This window comes from Pseudoliparis swirei, chromosome 9 (genome assembly GCF_029220125.1).
Source record: "Pseudoliparis swirei isolate HS2019 ecotype Mariana Trench chromosome 9, NWPU_hadal_v1, whole genome shotgun sequence".
Taxonomy (NCBI): Eukaryota; Metazoa; Chordata; class Actinopteri; order Perciformes; family Liparidae; genus Pseudoliparis; species Pseudoliparis swirei.
The window spans coordinates 1,540,533-1,559,109 of record NC_079396.1 but is presented as its reverse complement, the minus strand read 5'-3'; the positions used below and the strand labels follow the sequence as shown (position 1 = coordinate 1,559,109).

General features: G+C 51.5%; 1 protein-coding gene across 5 annotated transcripts in view; it reads left to right on the top strand.

Annotated features, from left to right (window-relative positions):
• The window catches only part of LOC130198882 (collagen alpha-1(XX) chain), a 43,314-nt gene that overhangs the window by 4,186 nt on the left and 20,551 nt on the right, over positions 1-18,577 (top strand). For all 5 annotated transcript variants that reach the window (XM_056421950.1, XM_056421948.1, XM_056421949.1 and 2 more), the window contains 10 exons: positions 2,455-2,598; positions 4,336-4,521; positions 5,535-5,708; positions 5,821-5,988; positions 6,676-6,795; positions 14,297-14,461; positions 14,531-14,689; positions 15,339-15,511; positions 16,234-16,363; positions 16,556-16,701. In XM_056421950.1, the coding sequence (XP_056277925.1) occupies positions 2,455-2,598; positions 4,336-4,521; positions 5,535-5,708; positions 5,821-5,988; positions 6,676-6,795; positions 14,297-14,461; positions 14,531-14,689; positions 15,339-15,511; positions 16,234-16,363; positions 16,556-16,701 (1,565 nt within the window). The remainder of the gene's footprint in view (positions 1-2,454; positions 2,599-4,335; positions 4,522-5,534; positions 5,709-5,820; positions 5,989-6,675; positions 6,796-14,296; positions 14,462-14,530; positions 14,690-15,338; positions 15,512-16,233; positions 16,364-16,555; positions 16,702-18,577) is intronic.

Sequence of the window (18,577 nt, the reverse complement as noted above, 5' to 3'; positions counted from 1 at the left end):
GCCCCTTAATCCCCCAGAGCCCTGACCTCATGTCCACCCAACACCGTCTGGACCAACTTCCATGAAGCTTGATTGATTTCCTCGGGGCGTGCGGAGGGGCATCGACGCTCCATGCGCTGTCGTTGCATCATTCTCCAAAAACCAAATGAACTGCAGCAGAGTGTAACGAGCAGAGGGCTGGTATCTCATATCCATGGTTTACTTTGTTGTATTTGTACAAGAAGTCAAAGTATTTCATCGGCCGTCCCTTGATTCCCTCTCATGTCACCGCGGGGAGGAAGAGACGTTCCTCTTCCTGTGAACCCGCCGGCTGCCATGAATGTGTCAGCTCCGTCTCACTCCCTCTCTCCACACCTCCTCCTCCTCCTCCTCCACATCCCAGGTTCCTTCTGCCCTTCAACTCCGTCCTAAACGTTGTTTTCCTCTCTGCCATTCCACACCGGGCGGCTAAGCCCAGGCACGCCTAAAAGAGAGAGATAGGGCGGGGGAGAAGAATTCACGAGACTAGAGGTGGAGGTTATGCAAGGGGGGGGGGGGGGGTGGTGTAGATGAGATTAAAGAAGGAAGGCAGCACAATCCTGTAAAATGCATTCAGAGAGTTTCAGTGGCAGGTTTATGGTCTCAGTGTGAAATGTTACAGATGAACTCATTCCTGCAGCATCATGGGGAAACTTATTTACTTTAAATTCACTTTAAACTCTTGGGGAACGAAGGAGTGGATCTGTGGGGTGGAGAGGGAGGGGCATCAGTGTCTTATTCTTTTATTCCTGTATTCCTTTATTCTTGTTGTCCTTTATTCCTTTATTCATGTATTCCTTTATTCTTGTCGTCCTTTATTCCTTTATTCATGTATTCCTTTATTCTTGTAGTCCTGTATTCCTTTATTCCTTAATTCCTTTATTCTTGTATTCATTTAGTCCCTTATTCCTGTATTCCTTAGTTCCTGTATTCCTTTATTCCTGTATTCCTGTATTCCTGTATTCCTTTGTTCCTGTATTCCTTTATTCCTGTATTCCTTAATTCCTTTATTCCTGTATTCCTTTATTCCTGTATTCCTTAATTCCTTTATTCCTGTATTCCTTTGTTCCTGTATTCCTGTATTCCTTAGTTCCTGTATTCCTTTATTCTTTTATTCCTGTATTCCTTTATTCCTGTATTCCTTTGTTCCTGTATTCCTGTATTCCTTAGTTCCTGTATTCCTTAATTCCTTTATTCCTGTATTCCTTTATTCCTGTATTCCTTTATTCCTGTATTCCTTTGTTCCTGTATTCCTTTATTCTTCCCTGTGCTCAAAAAGAAAGCATTCTATTCCAGATAAATGCTGTTTACTTTTACGTGTGCAGACGCCGTTTGAATGCGAGCATCTGTACGGTCGTTTTTAATTATATGTTATTAGACGTTTAGAAATTCAGGGGACATAATAACAAACATGGAAAAGGAAAAATAACCTCATAAAAAAAGTTTATCTATACAGTTATAACATTTCTGACTGTAAAGTATAAAACCTTTCTGCACATTTGACACGATGAATCTTGGTGTGATTATAACCGACGTGTGTGAGTATTGATCTGGAAATGTGCTTTTCTGGCCGTTATGCTTAGAAAGAACTCCTCCGTCATTGTGCACGCGACGCGGCGGCGTTAATGTTGCTTTATTATGATTAACACGGGCATCGCAGGCCTCTCCATGTGACTCAGGTGACTCAGGTGACCTCTCTGCTGACGGCAGCCCGGCGGCCGGTTGGTCACAACGATGAATCATCGTCTGATCCTGTGAGAACGGAGAGACGGGAGAGAAACGAGGGAACCACCTCCTCACGCCAGCAGAACACGAGAAAGGATTTTACTTTCCTACGTCGCAGGAATCCTGTTCAATGTTCATGAACTGAACTCATCTAATGATGGAGTTGTAATGCATTCAATTCCTATTTATTTATCTCTTTCAGCCTACATCCCGGGTCACATGGTGCACCGATTTAACAATATGTGCAAAAGCCAGCAACATCCCTTTCTTCCTGTAGTCATATTACTCCTGTAAAACTAAATTATAACCAATTACATCATGACCACACAGCAATCTACCAAACTGAGACTCTGAGCTTCCTCTGCAGCTCCAGACGACGCCACATTCAAAGCCCGCCCACTTCTCAGCGGTCCAATCGAATGCAAAGGAAAGGATTAAAGTCCCTCTTGTGACTGTACAACGCTCAATGATTCTATTTCACGAGGAACACCAGAGTAGAGACTCTGTCACTGAGTCTCTTTGAGTTCATGACTCTGTGTGCAGCTTTCATGCAGTGATGGTTTCATTCGCTGCGTTTTGAGTTCTGTCGTAAAAAAAGTGAAATGACCTCAACTCCAGACTGAAATACTCTCTCTTGCTTCCATGCAGACTAAAAGAAGAGCGTCGCTTTCCCCTCAGGCGTAACCCCGTGTCCCTCCTCTCGTCCTCCAGAGGTGCCGCAGCCGGAGCTGATGCTGACCACCACGCGGGGCCGGGCCACCGTGGCAGGGCTGGACTCCGGCCAGGAATACGCCCTCCAGGTCCTCCTGCTCAACGGGACCACCGAGAGACTCATCGCCAAGCGGAGGTTCACCAGTAAGGAGGGAGGAGGGAGGAGGAAGTAGGGAAATGGAAGGGGGAGGAGGGAGGAGGAAGTAAGGAGGAGGAAGGTTGGCTGAGAGGAGAGAAGGTAGTGGGTGGAGGTAGATGACCTTCAAGAGCGTATTGAGGTCAAGGCCGTTTTTATGAAGAAGAAGAGGGAAAAGAACAAGAAGAGGAGGAAGTACAAGAACAAGAAGAAGAAAAGGAGTAGGAAGAAGAGGCAAGAACAAGAAGAGGAGGAGGAGGAAGAAGAAGAAGAGAAGGAAGAAGAAGATTTTTGACATTGTTTTTGGAGTGTGCAGCCCCCCACACACACACACAGCGGTCTAAATACCAGCGTGTCTGGATTACAGGCTGAGCCTCTGTTTGAAGTCCCTGTGTATACTTACTGGAGGCCAGCGTGTTCGTGGGTTGTAAATCTGCCCGGCAACAATCACACACCCCATAATAACTGACTGTTGTTTACCACGAGAAGGTGGGAGGATTTTATCTGTGGATGTGAGCCGGTGGAGGTTAGCTGGTAGAGGTGAGCCGGTGGAGGTGAGCCGGTGGAGGTGAGCCGGTGGAGAGGCCGGTGGTGACAGCAGGTTACCAGGTGGAGCGAGTCCAGGCAGGACTGCTGTCTGCTCATGTGGACGTTTGCTTCTCTCTGGAATGATGATGTTAGTCAGCGTCTCGTTTCCCGTTCTGCTCCAACGCCCACGGGCCGCTACTTATCACTTCTCCCCTCCGACATGCCGCCCTTGATTCGTTGTGCTTGACCTTGACCTTGTCCGTTGACTCCAGGCAAGGATTGGGCGACAGGATCCAGTGAAGCAGCCAAAGGGCCAGAGTCACATCGTACACCATGTCCAGTGTGACCTCACAGCAGGGGCCACACCGACACTCAGCCTCCACGAACAAGTGGATTTAATCAATTCATCAATTTTATTCCTCCACAAAAAGCAACACTTTAAATATTGTCTTTACTCATACGTTGTTTTTTAAAGTCATTTAGCAGGAAAACAAAAAATCACAAAATAAATCTCATGAGGATAGACCAGAGGAGCCCCCTGGTGGTCAGGAGAGAGAATGCAGCTTCAACACATGAAGCATATTCTTCTATACATATACATACTGTACATATATTTGTATTACGTAAAGGTACATACATATTAGCATCAAAATGTAGCATTTGCATTATAACTATTGGGTAGTTAGTCATGAAATCTGTCTCAGACGTTCCACGTGAAGGTATTCCCTTACCTTTTCACGTATGGCGCAATCGTCAGGTTAACATTTCTATTTGTCCAAGACTTTGGTTTATGAATATAAATAAGCCTGTTAGCATGTAGCTAGCATGGCTGTTTTCCTTACCCTGGTCTTCTCGGTGTCCTTTTAGATGCAGTAACTACGTCATCTATAAAGGTGTTGGTGTTGGTTTGATCTTGTCTGAGCTTCAGTTCAAGTCCTGGCCCGTGCAGGAGCTCCAACCTCCAGCCGGATGCAGAGCGATCGCTTCTCTCTGTCTAGAGGGGAGTGACTATTGAGGACTGAGGGTTATGGATCAGATATTTGCAGTATATTGGTTTCCTTTAAAAAAGATTTGATGTTTCCTATATCTATATTTCCTGCACAGAGAGCTTTACAATCTGACCTTTGACCTCACATCGGATCAGTCATGTTATTGACTTTCACATGACTTGATATTGATAACCCATAACGTGTGACCCCCCCCCCTCCTCCTTCCAGTGGAGGGTCTGCGGGAGGAGGAATCGATCCGCAGCGGCAGTCGGGTGCAGAGGAAGAAGACGCTGCCGGGCGGGTCGGGGTCAGGAGACCCGGACGATGTGACGGAGGCTCTGGCAGGCCTGCCCACGGTTCTGTATCCAGACTCCACCATCACCACCACCACCACCACTGCTGCCGCTACTACAGGTAGTACAACATGTGGGTCCACCAGGTGACTCTATGATGATGGGTGGCACGTTCCTGCTCAGCCAGTCACTCATTCTGGGCTGAGGCCACGAACAATTAGTCATAAAAGATGTAAAATCATAATGAGGATGACATTTACATTTAACTAAAACAATAAGATAGATTTTAATCAACAAAATAAAACAAAACACTGACAATGAGGAACATCTCAGGGACATAATGAGAATCAATATGAAACCTCATCCTAGTCCTCTTAACTAAATGAATTGAAACCAAACATTATTACTATAAGATATTAGTTCCTATTAACTGTTCATGACCACCAACGAGACGTATCTCTCAGCGTTTCTGTTCCAGGTATGAATCTGTTTGTCTGTTTGGTGAAGTTCATAAAAGCCGAGCTCTGATGTTCAGCGCCCTGTCGTCATAACAACATGATGATGAACCAGCTGCTGTACAGTAAGTGCAGTCTGCTGTATTCACACCAACGCGCTCTGTGACGCACACAGTAATGACAGCCTGGCAACACGGGCTGGAACACAGGAAACAAGCAGGAGGACGGTGGGCCCGGGGCACTGGGGCACTGGGTCATTGGGTCATTGGGGGCGTTGGGTCATGTGGAGCATTGGGGGCGTTGGGTCATGTGGAGCATTGAGTCATTGGGGTCATTGGGGGCGTTGGGTCATGTGGGTCATTGGGGGCGTTGGGTCATGTGGAGCATTGGGCCATTGGGGGCGTTGGGTCATGTGGAGCATTGAGTCATTGGGGGCGTTGGGTCATGTGGAGCATTGAGTCATTGGGGTCATTGGGGGCGTTGGGTCATGTGGAGCATTGGGCCATTGGGGGCGTTGGGGTTTATTTATTTTTTGGGGGTATTGGTGAACATTTCATCTATTTTCCAAAGAAAAAGACGTCATTGCGTCCGATGTTCTACTTTAAGCTTCTGCTCCTTGTCTCTGCTTATCTAACCCTAACCCCCCCCCCCCCCCCCGCCCCTGTGCTTGTTGCCCCAGAGCCCCCAGCCATAGAAACCCCCTCTCAGCCCCCTGACGAGGCCCAAGAGAAAACCACCAAGGAGAAGAGGAAGAGGAAGAAGGACAGAAAGAGGGATCGGTCCAAAGGGGAGGATAAGGAGGAGCAGGGCGGAGAAGCCGAGGAGAAACCCCGGAAGACCCAACCGGTGACAGGTGACCTCTGACCCCCGGGTCACTGGGACAATGTTCCTTCCACGAGCCTCATCGACAGTGTCCCTTTGTTCTAAAGTCTCTGTTTACCTCGTGCTCTCCTGCTTGTGTCCAGGTGCGTCTCCTAGGAAACCGTTCGAGTGTGACAGCGGCGCGGCGGCGGACATCGTCCTGCTGGTGGACGGCTCCTGGAGCATCGGGCGCACCAACTTCAGGCGGGTCCGAGACTTCCTGGAGGGCCTGATAACGCCCTTCCACATCGGGCCCGACCGCGTTCAGATCGGTGAGCGGCCGAGTGGGGGGGCGGTGACGCGGATTACGCAAAGCGGAAACAAATTATATTTCAACTTTGGCGAAAACTTTGCCTGACAAAGAGTTGCTAAAACCAATCAGCCTCGAGCTGCTCCTTAGGATCTAACCGCTGCTCTAGTGGAGCTGGAGAGACATTCAGACGAGAGGTGAAGGTCACCGAGCTGTGTGAGCCTACGGTGATGTCATGTATGAATATATATATATATATTTATATATATATTAATGTTATAAAACCCGAACACGAGGGTGTTAGACGTTCAGTGGGATGTCCTCAACAAGTATGAAGCAGAACTAGTGGTTAGTTCTTCATGCTGGATAAAGGACATGATAATTGTTTCCACGGAGATAAGCCCCGCCCCCTCTAAGGCGCGACTGACGCAAATGAAGCGAAAAGTCGACGCGGATGATGTGTGAGTATTTTCTTTTTTTAATGCAACAGCAATTGTTATGACTTTTATACTGCTTAGTGATTTTGCGACTAATACTCTGGACTGGGGAAACATTGTTCTCTTTCTGATGTGCATCACCTGCCAGGTGTCCAGTCTCAGTCTCTCTCATCGGCCCCTACCTGTCCCCTTGTGAGGCTCAGCGACCAGCTGTGGAGACGTGTCTTCATGAAGAGTCTGTGACCCCCTGCTGGCCGCTGTGTGTATTGCAGGGCTGACCCAGTACAGCGGAGAGCCCCGGACCGAGTGGCAGCTCAACAACTTCACCACCAAGGAGCAGCTGCTGGAGGCCGTGAGGGGCTTCAGATACAAGGGAGGCAACACCTTCACAGGTAAGCTGCACAGGTACACCTCCACAGGTACGCTCCACAGGTACACCTTCACAGGTACGCTGCACAGGTACACCTCCACAGGTACGCTCCACAGGTACACCTCCACAGGTACGCTCCACAGGTACACCTCCACAGGTACGCTCCACAGGTACACCTTCACAGGTACGCCTCCACAGGTACACCTCCACAGGTACGCTGCACAGGTACGCCTCCACAGGTACGCTGCACAGGTACACCTCCACAGGTACACTTTCACAGGTACGCTGCACAGGTACGCCTCCACAGGTACGCCTCCACAGGTACACCTCCACAGGTACGCTGCACAGGTACGTCTCCACAGGTACGCCTCCACAGGTACACCTCCACAGGTACGCTGCACAGGTACACCTTCACAGGTACACCTCCACAGGTACACCTCCACAGCTACGCTCCACAGGTACACCTCCACAGGTACGCCTCCACAGGTACACCTCCACAGGTACACCTTCACAGGTACACCTCCACAGGTACACCTCCACAGGTACACCTCCACAGGTACGCCTCCACAGGTACACCTTCACAGGTACACCTCCACAGGTACGCTGCACAGGTACACCTCCACAGGTACACCTCCACAGGTACACCTCCACAGGTACACCTCCACAGGTACGCCTCCACAGGTACACCTTCACAGGTACACCTCCACAGGTACACCTCCACAGGTACGCTCCACAGGTACACCTCCACAGGTACACCTCCACAGGTACACCTCCACAGCTACGCTCCACAGGTACACCTCCACAGGTACGCTGCACAGGTACGCCTCCACAGGGACAGGTACACCTCCACAGGTACACCTCCACAGGTACACCTTCACAGGTACGCTGCACAGGTACACCTTCACAGGTACGCTGCACAGGTACACCTCCACAGGTACACCTCCACAGGTACACCTCCACAGGTACACCTTCACAGGTACGCTGCACAGGTACGCTGCACAGGTACACCTCCACAGGTACACCTCCACAGGTACACCTCCACAGCTACACCTTCACAGGTACACCTCCACAGGTACACCTCCACAGGTACGCCTCCACAGGTACACCTTCACAGGTACGCTGCACAGGTACACCTCCACAGGTACACCTCCACAGGTACACCTCCACAGGTACGCCTCCACAGGTACACCTCCACAGGTACGCTGCACAGGTACACCTCCACAGGTACACCTCCACAGCTACGCTCCACAGGTACACCTCCACAGGTACACCTCCACAGGTACACCTCCACAGGTACACCTCCACAGGTACACCTCCACAGGTACACCTCCACAGGTACACCTCCACAGGTACGCCTCCACAGGTACACCTCCACAGGTACACCTCCACAGGTACACCTCCACAGGTACACCTTCACAGGTACACCTCCACAGGTACACCTCCACAGGTACACCTTCACAGGTACACCTCCACAGGTACACCTCCACAGGTACACCTCCACAGGTACACCTTCACAGGTACACCTCCACAGGTACACCTTCACAGGTACACCTCCACAGGTACACCTCCACAGGTACACCTCCACAGGTACACCTTCACAGGTACACCTCCACAGGTACACCTCCACAGGTACACCTCCACAGGTACACCTCCACAGGTACGCTGCACAGGTACACCTCCACAGGTACACCTTCACAGGTACACCTCCACAGGTACACCTTCACAGGTACACCTCCACAGGTACACCTCCACAGGTACACCTTCACAGGTACACCTCCACAGGTACACCTCCACAGGTACACCTCCACAGGTACGCTGCACAGGTACACCTCCACAGGTACACCTCCACAGGTACACCTCCACAGGTACACCTCCACAGGTACACCTTCACAGGTACACCTCCACAGGTACACCTCCACAGGTACACCTTCACAGGTACGCTGCACAGGTACACCTTCACAGGTACACCTCCACAGGTACACCTTCACAGGTACACCTCCACAGGTACCTCACAGGTACACCTCACAGGTACACCTCACAGGTACACCTTCACAGGTACACCTCCACAGGTACACCTCCACAGGTACGCCTCCACAGGTACACCTCCACAGGTACACCTCCACAGGTACGCTGCACAGGTACACCTTCACAGGTACACCTCCACAGGTACACCTTCACAGGTACAACTCCACAGGTACACCTCCACAGGTACCTCACAGGTACACCTCCACAGGTACACCTCACAGGTACACCTCCACATGTACACCTCCACAGGTACACCTCCACAGGTACACCTTCACAGGTACACCTCCACAGGTACACCTCCACAGGTACACCTCCACAGGCTCCACAGGTACCTCCACAGGTACACCTCCACAGGTACACCTCCACAGGTACACCTCACAGGTACACCTCCACAGGTACACCTCACAGGTACACCTCCACAGGTACCTCCACAGGTACACCTCCACAGGTACACCTCCACAGGTACACCTCCACAGGTACACCTCCACAGGTACACCTCCACAGGTACACCTCCACAGGTACACCTCCACAGGTACGCCTCCACAGGTACACCTCCACAGGTACACCTCCACAGGTACACCTTCACAGGTACACCTCCACAGGTACACCTCCACAGGTACACCTCACAGGTACACCTCCACATGTACACCTTCACAGGTACACCTCCACAGGTACACCTCCACAGGTACACCTCACAGGTACACCTCACAGGTACGCCTCCACAGGTACACCTTCACAGGTACACCTCCACAGGTACACCTCCACAGGTACACCTTCACAGGTACACCTCCACAGGTACCTCACAGGTACACTGCACAGGTACACCTCCACAGGTACGCCTCACAGGTACACCTCCACAGGTACACCTCCACAGGTACACCTCCACAGGTACACCACTACACATGTATTCACCTACACAGGTACACACCTACACAGGTACACCTCCACAAGTACACCTCCACAGGTACGCTGCACAGGTACGCCTCCACAGGTACACCTTCACAGGTACACCTCCACAGGTACACCTCCACAGGTACACCTCCACAGGTACACCTTCACAGGTACACCTCCACAGGTACACCTCCACAGGTACGCCTCCACAGGTACACCTCCACAGGTACACCTCACAGGTACACCTCCACAGGTACACCTCACAGGTACACCTCCACAGGTACACCTCCACAGGTACACTCACAGGTACCTCCACAGGTACACCTCACAGGTACGCTCCACAGGTACGCTCACAGGTACACCCTCACAGGTACACCTCCACAGGTACACCTCACAGGTACACCTCCACAGGTACACCTACACAGGTACCTGCACAGGTACACCTCCACAGGTACACCTGCACAGGTACACCTCCACAGGTACACTCACAGGTACACCTCCACAGGTACACCTCCACAGGTACACCTCACAGGTACACTGCACAGGTACCTCACAGGTACCTCCACAGGTACACCTCCACAGGTACGCTGCCACAGGTACACCTCCACAGGTACACCTCCACAGGTACACCTTCACAGGTACACCTCCACAGGTACGCCTCCACAGGTACACCTCCACAGGTACACCTCCACAGGTACGCTCCACAGGTACACCTCCACAGGTAGCCTCCACAGGTACACCTCCACAGGTACACCTCCACAGGTACACCTCCACAGGTACACCTCACAGGTACACCTCCACAGGTACACCTCCACAGGTACACCTCCACAGGTACGCTCCACAGGTACACCTCCACAGGTACACCTCCACAGGTACACCTCCACAGGTACACCTCCACAGGTACACCTCCACAGGTACACCTTCACAGGTACACGCTCCATAGGGAACACCTCCACAGGTACACCTCCACAGGTACGCTGCACAGGTACACCTCCACAGGTACACCTCCACAGGTACACCTCCACAGGTACACCTCCACAGGTACACCTCCACAGGTACACCTTCACAGGTACACCTCCACAGGTACGCTCCACAGGTACACCTCCACAGGTACACCTCCACAGGTACACCTCCACAGGTACGCTGCACAGGTACACCTCCACAGGTACACCTTCACAGGTACACCTCCACAGGTACACCTCCACAGGTACACCTCCACAGGTACACGCTCCATAGGGAACACCTTCACAGGTACACCTTCACAGGTACACCTCCACAGGTACACCTTCACAGGTACACCTCCACAGGTACACCTTCACAGGTACACCTCCACAGGTACGCTGCACAGGTACACCTCCACAGGTACACCTTCACAGGTACACCTCCACAGGTACACCTTCACAGGTACACCTTCACAGGTATGCTGCACAGGTACACCTCCACAGGTACACCTCCACAGGTACACCTTCACAGGTACACCTCCACAGGTACACCTTCACAGGTACGCTGCACAGGTACACCTCCACAGGTACACCTCCACAGGTACGCCTCCACAGGTACACCTCCACAGGTACGCTGCACAGGTACACCTCCACAGGTACACCTCCACAGGTACACCTCCACAGGTACACCTCCACAGGTACACCTCCACAGGTACGCTGCACAGGTACACCTCCACAGGTACACCTCCACAGGTACACCTCCACAGGTACACTCCACAGGTACACCTCCACAGGTACACCTTCACAGGTACACCTCCACAGGTACGCCTCCACAGGTACACCTCCACAGGTACGCCTCCACAGGTACACCTCCACAGGTACACCTCCACAGGTACACCTCCACAGGTACACCTTCACAGGTACCTCACAGGTACACCTCCACAGGTACGCCCACAGGTACACCTCCACAGGTACACCTCCACAGGTACCTCCACAGGTACAGCTACGCTCCACAGGTACACCTCCACAGGTACACCTCCACAGGTACACCTCCACAGGTACACCTTCACAGGTACACCTCCACAGGTACACCTTCACAGGTACACCTCCACAGGTACACCTCCACAGGTACACCTCCACAGGTACACCTCCACAGGTACACCTCCACAGGTACACCTCCACAGGTACACCTCCACAGGTACGCTCCACAGGTACACCTTCACAGGTACGCTGCACAGGTACACCTCCACAGGTACACCTCCACAGGTACACCTCCACAGGTACACCTTCACAGGTACGCTGCACAGGTACACCTCCACAGGTACACCTCCACAGGTACACCTCCACAGGTACACCTCCACAGGTACGCTGCACAGGTACACCTCCACAGGTACACCTCCACAGGTACACCTTCACAGGTACACCTCCACAGGTACACCTTCACAGGTACACCTCCACAGGTACACCTTCACAGGTACACCTTCACAGGTATGCTGCACAGGTACACCTCCACAGGTACACCTTCACAGGTACACCTCCACAGGTACACCTTCACAGGTACACCTCCACAGGTACCTCACAGGTACACCTCCACAGCTACGCGTCCACAGGTACACCTTCACAGGTACACCTCCACAGGTACACCTCCACAGGTACACCTCCACAGGTACACCTCCACAGGTACGCTGCACAGGTACACCTCCACAGGTACACCTCCACAGGTACACCTCCACAGCTACGCTCCACAGGTACACCTCCACAGGTACACCTCCACAGGTACGCCTCCACAGGTACACCTCCACAGGTACACCTCCACAGGTACACCTCCACAAGTACGCTCCACAGGTACACCTCCACAGGTACACCTCCACAGGTACACCTCCACAGGTACACCTTCACAGGTACACCTCCACAGGTACACCTCCACAGGTACACCTTCACAGGTACACCTTCACAGGTACACCTCCACAGGTACACCTCCACAGGTACACCTCCACAGGTACACCTTCACAGGTACACCTCCACAGGTACACCTTCACAGGTACACCTCCACAGGTACACCTTCACAGGTACACCTCCACAGGTACGCTGCACAGGTACACCTCCACAGGTACACCTCCACAGGTACACCTCCACAGGTACACCTCCACAGGTACACCTTCACAGGTACCTCACAGGTACACCTCCACAGGTACACCTCCACAGGTACACCTTCACAGGTACACGCTCCATAGGGAACACCTTCACAGGTACACCTCCACAGGTACACCTTCACAGGTACGCTGCACAGGTACACCTCCACAGGTACACCTCCACAGGTACGCTCCACAGGTACACCTCCACAGGTACACCTCCACAGGTACACCTCCACAGGTACACCTCCACAGGTACACCTCCACAGGTACAACTCCACAGGTACGCTCACAGGTACACCTCCACAGGTACACCTCACAGGTACCTCACAGGTACACCTCCACAGGTACACCTCCACAGGTACACCTGCACAGCTACGCTCCACAGGTACACCTCCACAGGTACACCTTCACAGGTACACCTCCACAGGTACACCTCCACAGGTACACCTCCACAGGTACACCTCCACAGGTACACGCTCCATAGGGTACACCTTCACAGGTACACCTCCACAGGTACACCTCCACAGGTACACCTCCACAGGTACACCTCCACAGGTACGCTGCACAGGTACACCTTCACAGGTACACCTCCACAGGTACACCTCCACAGGTACACCTCCACAGGTACACCTCCACAGGTACACCTCCACAGGTACACCTTCACAGGTACACCTCCACAGGTACACCTTCACAGGTACGCTGCACAGGTACACCTCCACAGGTACACCTCCACAGGTACGCTGCACAGGTACACCTCCACAGGTACACCTCCACAGGTACACCTCCACAGGTACGCCTCCACAGGTACACCTTCACAGGTACGCTGCACAGGTACACCTCCACAGGTACACCTCCACAGGTACGCTGCACAGGTACACCTCCACAGGTACACCTCCACAGGTACACCTTCACAGGTACACCTCCACAGGTACACCTCCACAGGTACACCTCCACAGGTACACCTTCACAGGTACACGCTCCATAGGGAACACCTTCACAGGTACACCTCCACAGGTACACCTTCACAGGTACACCTCCACAGGTACACCTTCACAGGTACACCTCCACAGGTACACCTCCACAGGTACACCTTCACAGGTACACGCTCCACAGGGAACACCTTCACAGGTACACGCTCCACAGGGAACACCTTCACAGGTACACGCTCCACAGGGAACACCTTCACAGGTACACGCTCCATAGGGAACACCTTCACAGGTACACGCTCCATAGGGAACACCTTCACAGGTACACGCTCCACAGGGAACACCTTCACAGGTACACGCTCCACAGGGAACACCTTCACAGGTACACGCTCCATAGGGAACACCTTCACAGGTACACGCTCCACAGGTACACCTCCACAGGTACACCTCACAGGTACGCCCATAGGAACACCTTCTTACAGGTACACAAATAACCTTTAGTTTGAGAAAAATATTTCTGGTTCCACAAAGAACCTTTCAACCCTGGTTTTTAGGGTTCTTCTGCGGCATCGCTCTGTGAACCATGCTGGCTTCCTGTTTCTCAGGCCAGGCGCTGCTCCACGTCATGGAGGAGAACATGAACCCCGCGGCGGGCGCCAGGTCGGGCGCTCCCTTCTTCCTCGTGCTGCTGACCGACGGGAAGTCTCAGGACGACGCCGTCGCCGCCGCCAGCCGGCTGAAGAGCGCCGGCGTGGAGATCATCGCCGTGGGTAAGAAAGGGGAGGGGCTTAGGAGAGGACGCGACGTGGAACTGTTTCCAGACCCTACGCGTCGTCCAGGTGTGAAGAACGCCGACGAGGCCGAGCTGAGGCAGGTGGCGTCGGAGCCGCTGGACCTGAACGTCTACAACGTCAACGACTTCCCGCTGCTCAGCCGGCTGCTGGCGAGGCTGGTGCACGTCCTGTGTGGGAAGATCAAGGAGCGCGGCATCTCCAAGCGTAAGACACACACACACACACACACACGCAGAGACACACACCTTTTTTAAACGAGTACTTTGCATTAATTAGTTAATCAAAATATACTTACCTTTGACAATAAAAGCCCCTAAACATGCAGTATACCCTGCATTATTGCTTACCTTTCACAATAAAAGCCCCTAAATATGCAACATACCTTGCATTAGTGCTTACCTTTCACAATAAAAGCTCCTAAACATGCAGTATACACTGCATTACTGCTTACCTTTCACAATAAAAGCCCCTAAACATGCGGTATACACTGCATTAGTGCTTACCTTTCACAATAAAAACTCCTAAACATGCAGTATACCTTGCATTTATGCTTACCTTTCACAATAAAAGCCCCTAAACCATACAGTATAACCTGCATTAATAGTTACCTTTCACAATTAAAGCCCCTAAACATGCAGCATACCGTGCATTAATACTTCCCAGTGGGAACTCAACCTAACTTGGAATACAATAGCTTAAACTATGTATTTTTATGATAGATTTGTCCTTGTTGATGTTGAGCTCTCTACATCGTCCTCTACATAGAGCTCCCTGGGTGGTGTGTAGGGAATGACTGAATTCATGCAGGTAATTGTGTTCTTCAAACCCTGAACATCTTGTTCCTCGTCACCAGGAATGGAGCCTGAGCCCACGGCCGACCCGGCCCTCTCCTACCCGAGTCCCACCGACCTCCGCTTCTCCGACCTGGGCTCCAGGGAGGTCCGGCTCCACTGGATCAACCCCTCCCAGCCGGTCGGGCAGCACCGGGTCGTCTACCACAGCGCCGAGGGGCCGAGTCCACAGGAGGTCAGAACCCGGGGATTCATTATTGACCGGTTTGGTCCGGTCTGTGTTTCCAGAGTCTTACGATGTCAAAATACAAGTGTTCTGTGGTTGTGCATAGGCATCCCCCCCCTCTCTCTCTCTCCTCTTCCTCTCTCTCCCCCTTCTGTCTCTCCCCCCCCCTCTCTCTCTCCTCTCTCTCTCTCTCTCTCCTCTTCCTCTCTCTCCCCCCTCTGTCTCTCCCCCCCCTCTCTCTCCTCTCCCTCTCTCTCCCCCCTCTGTCTCTCCCCCTCTCTCTCTCTCTCTCTCCTCTCCATCTCTCCTCTCTCCTCTCTCTCTCCTCTCTCTCTCTCCTCTCTCTCCCCTCACTCTCTCCTCTCTCCTCTCTCTCCCTCTCTCTCCCCTCTCTCCCCTCTCTCTCCTCTCTCTCCCCTCTCTCTCCCCTCTCCCCCTCTCTCTCTCTCTCCCCTCTTTCTCTCCCTCTCTTCCTCCCCCTCTCTCTCTCCCCCTCTTACTCCTTTCCCTCTCCCGCTCTTCCTCTCTCTCTCCTCTGCCTCTTTCACCCTCTCTTTCCCCCTCTCTCGCTCCTCTCCCTCTCTCCCCTCCACTCCCCCTCTCTCATCCTCTCTCAACCCCCCTATATCCCCTCCTCTCCCCTCTTCCTCTCTCCCTCCCTCCCCCCTCTTGGTGCTGCTCAGAGTCCTCCATGCTGTATAAATATAGTTATTACTCTTCCTCACCACTAGGTGGTGCTGTCTGGCTCGGAGTCCTCCGTGCTGCTGGACGGCCTCTCCTCCCAGACGCTGTACCACGTGTCCGTCTTCCCGGTGTACGAGGACAACGTCGGCGTGGCGCTCAGAGGAACCGTCACCACACGTAAGAGTCACATGTGTGTCGGGGTCAAAGGTCACTGGGACCTGGTGTCCACCGTCCTGCTCGTGTCTCTACTCCTGGAGGGCATTTCTTCTAATTTTACACAAACGATGAGATGTCACAAGATTGTAAAGTTTTTAGAACCACACCCCACCTCTGACATCTCCTCTCCTCCTCTCCTCACCCCTCACCCAGTGCCCCTGGCCACGCCCGCCGACCTGGAGGTGACCCCTCAGTCCTACAGCACCCTGAGGGTGAGCTGGGCCTCGGCACCCGGAGCCACGCAGTACATGATCCTCTACTCGGCTCTGAACCACGGGGAGCCGGACGACGCCAAGGAGGTGAGGAGTGTGTGTGTGTGTGTGAGAGGGTGTGTGTCTGTGTGTGAGTGTGTGTGGGGCGAGGAATTAAAGGCACATGGGTCATCAGTGCATGACACAAATAAAAAGGCAAGAATCATACACAATGATACATTATGGTACATTATGTTACATTATGTTACATTATGATACACAATGATACATTATGATACATTATGATACACAATGATACATTATGAAACATTATGTTACAGTATGATACATTATGATACACAATGATACATTATGATACATTATGTTACATTAACACCATCCAGCCACTGCTGCTGAGTGAGAAGCTGCGGGTGGCCGGTGTGGACGCGTCCACCATCTCCTGGATCACTGACTACCTCACAGGCAGACCACAGTTTGTCAGAATGGGCCGTGTGCTGTCTGGAACGGGGGTCAGTGATGCTGAAACCCACAGGAACTGTTCTGTCTCCCTTCCTCTTCACCCTGTACACCAGTGACTTCCAGTACAACACGGAGTCATGCCATCTGCAGAAGTACTCTGATGATTCTGCAGTGGTCGGGTGTATTAGGGATGGACGGGAGGAGGAGTACAGGGCAGTGGTGAGTGACTTTGTAAAGTGGGGCGATGAGAACCACCTGCGGCTGAACGTGGCCAAGACCAGAGAGATGGTGGTGGACTTCAGGAGGAGGGCGACAGCTCCTACACCTCTGAGTGTCCTGGGAGTGGACGTGGACATGGTGGAGGAGTACAAGTACCTGGGTGTCTCCATCGACAGCCGACTGAACTGGAAGGCCAACATCAACGCTGTGTACAAGAAGGGGATGAGTCGACTCTTTTTCCTGAGAAAGCTTCGATCCTTCAACGTGTGCAGCAAGATGCTGGAGTTATTCTACCAGTCGGTTGTGGCCAGTGTGCTGCACTTTGCCATTGTCTGCTGGGGGAGCAGCATCGGAGCCGCATAGGAAGGCTGGCTCCATCATCGGCTGCCAGCTGGAGCACCTGGAACAGGTGGTGGAGAGGAGGACGTTGAAGAAACTGGTGTCCATATTGGACAACCCGGACCACCCTCTCCACCACCTCCTACAGGGACAGAGGAGTACTTTCTCCAGACGTCTCCTCACGCTCCGCTGCCACAAGGAGAGATACAGGAGAACATTCCTGCCGACGGCTATGAGGCTCTACAACAGTTCACCTCTTGCCAGATCACCCTAACCCTTCTTATATTTTGTGTGTTTTTTTTATTATTATTTTTTTTTTTATTTTTATTCTTGTGTGTTGCTGCTACTGACTCGACAAATTTCCCCTTGGGGATTAATAAAGTATATATCTATCTATCTATCTATCTATCTATTATGTTACATTATGATACACAATGATACATTATGATACAGTATGTTACACTATGTTACATTATGATACACAATGATACATTATGATACATTGTTACATTATGATACATTATGATACACAATGATACATTATGATACATTATGATACATTATGTTACATTATGTTACATTATGATACACAATGATACATTATGAAACATGTTACATTATGATACATTATGATACACTGTGATACATTATGTTACATTATGTTACATTATGATACACAATGATACATTATGTTACATTATGATACGCTATGATACATTATGTTACATTATGATACATTATGATACACAATGATACATTATGATACATTATGTTACATTATGATACACAATAATACATTATGAAATATGTTACATTATGATACACTATGATACATTATGATACACAATGATACATTATGTTACATTATGATACATTATGATACACAATGATACATTATGAAACATTATGTTACATAATGATACATCATGATACATCATGATACATT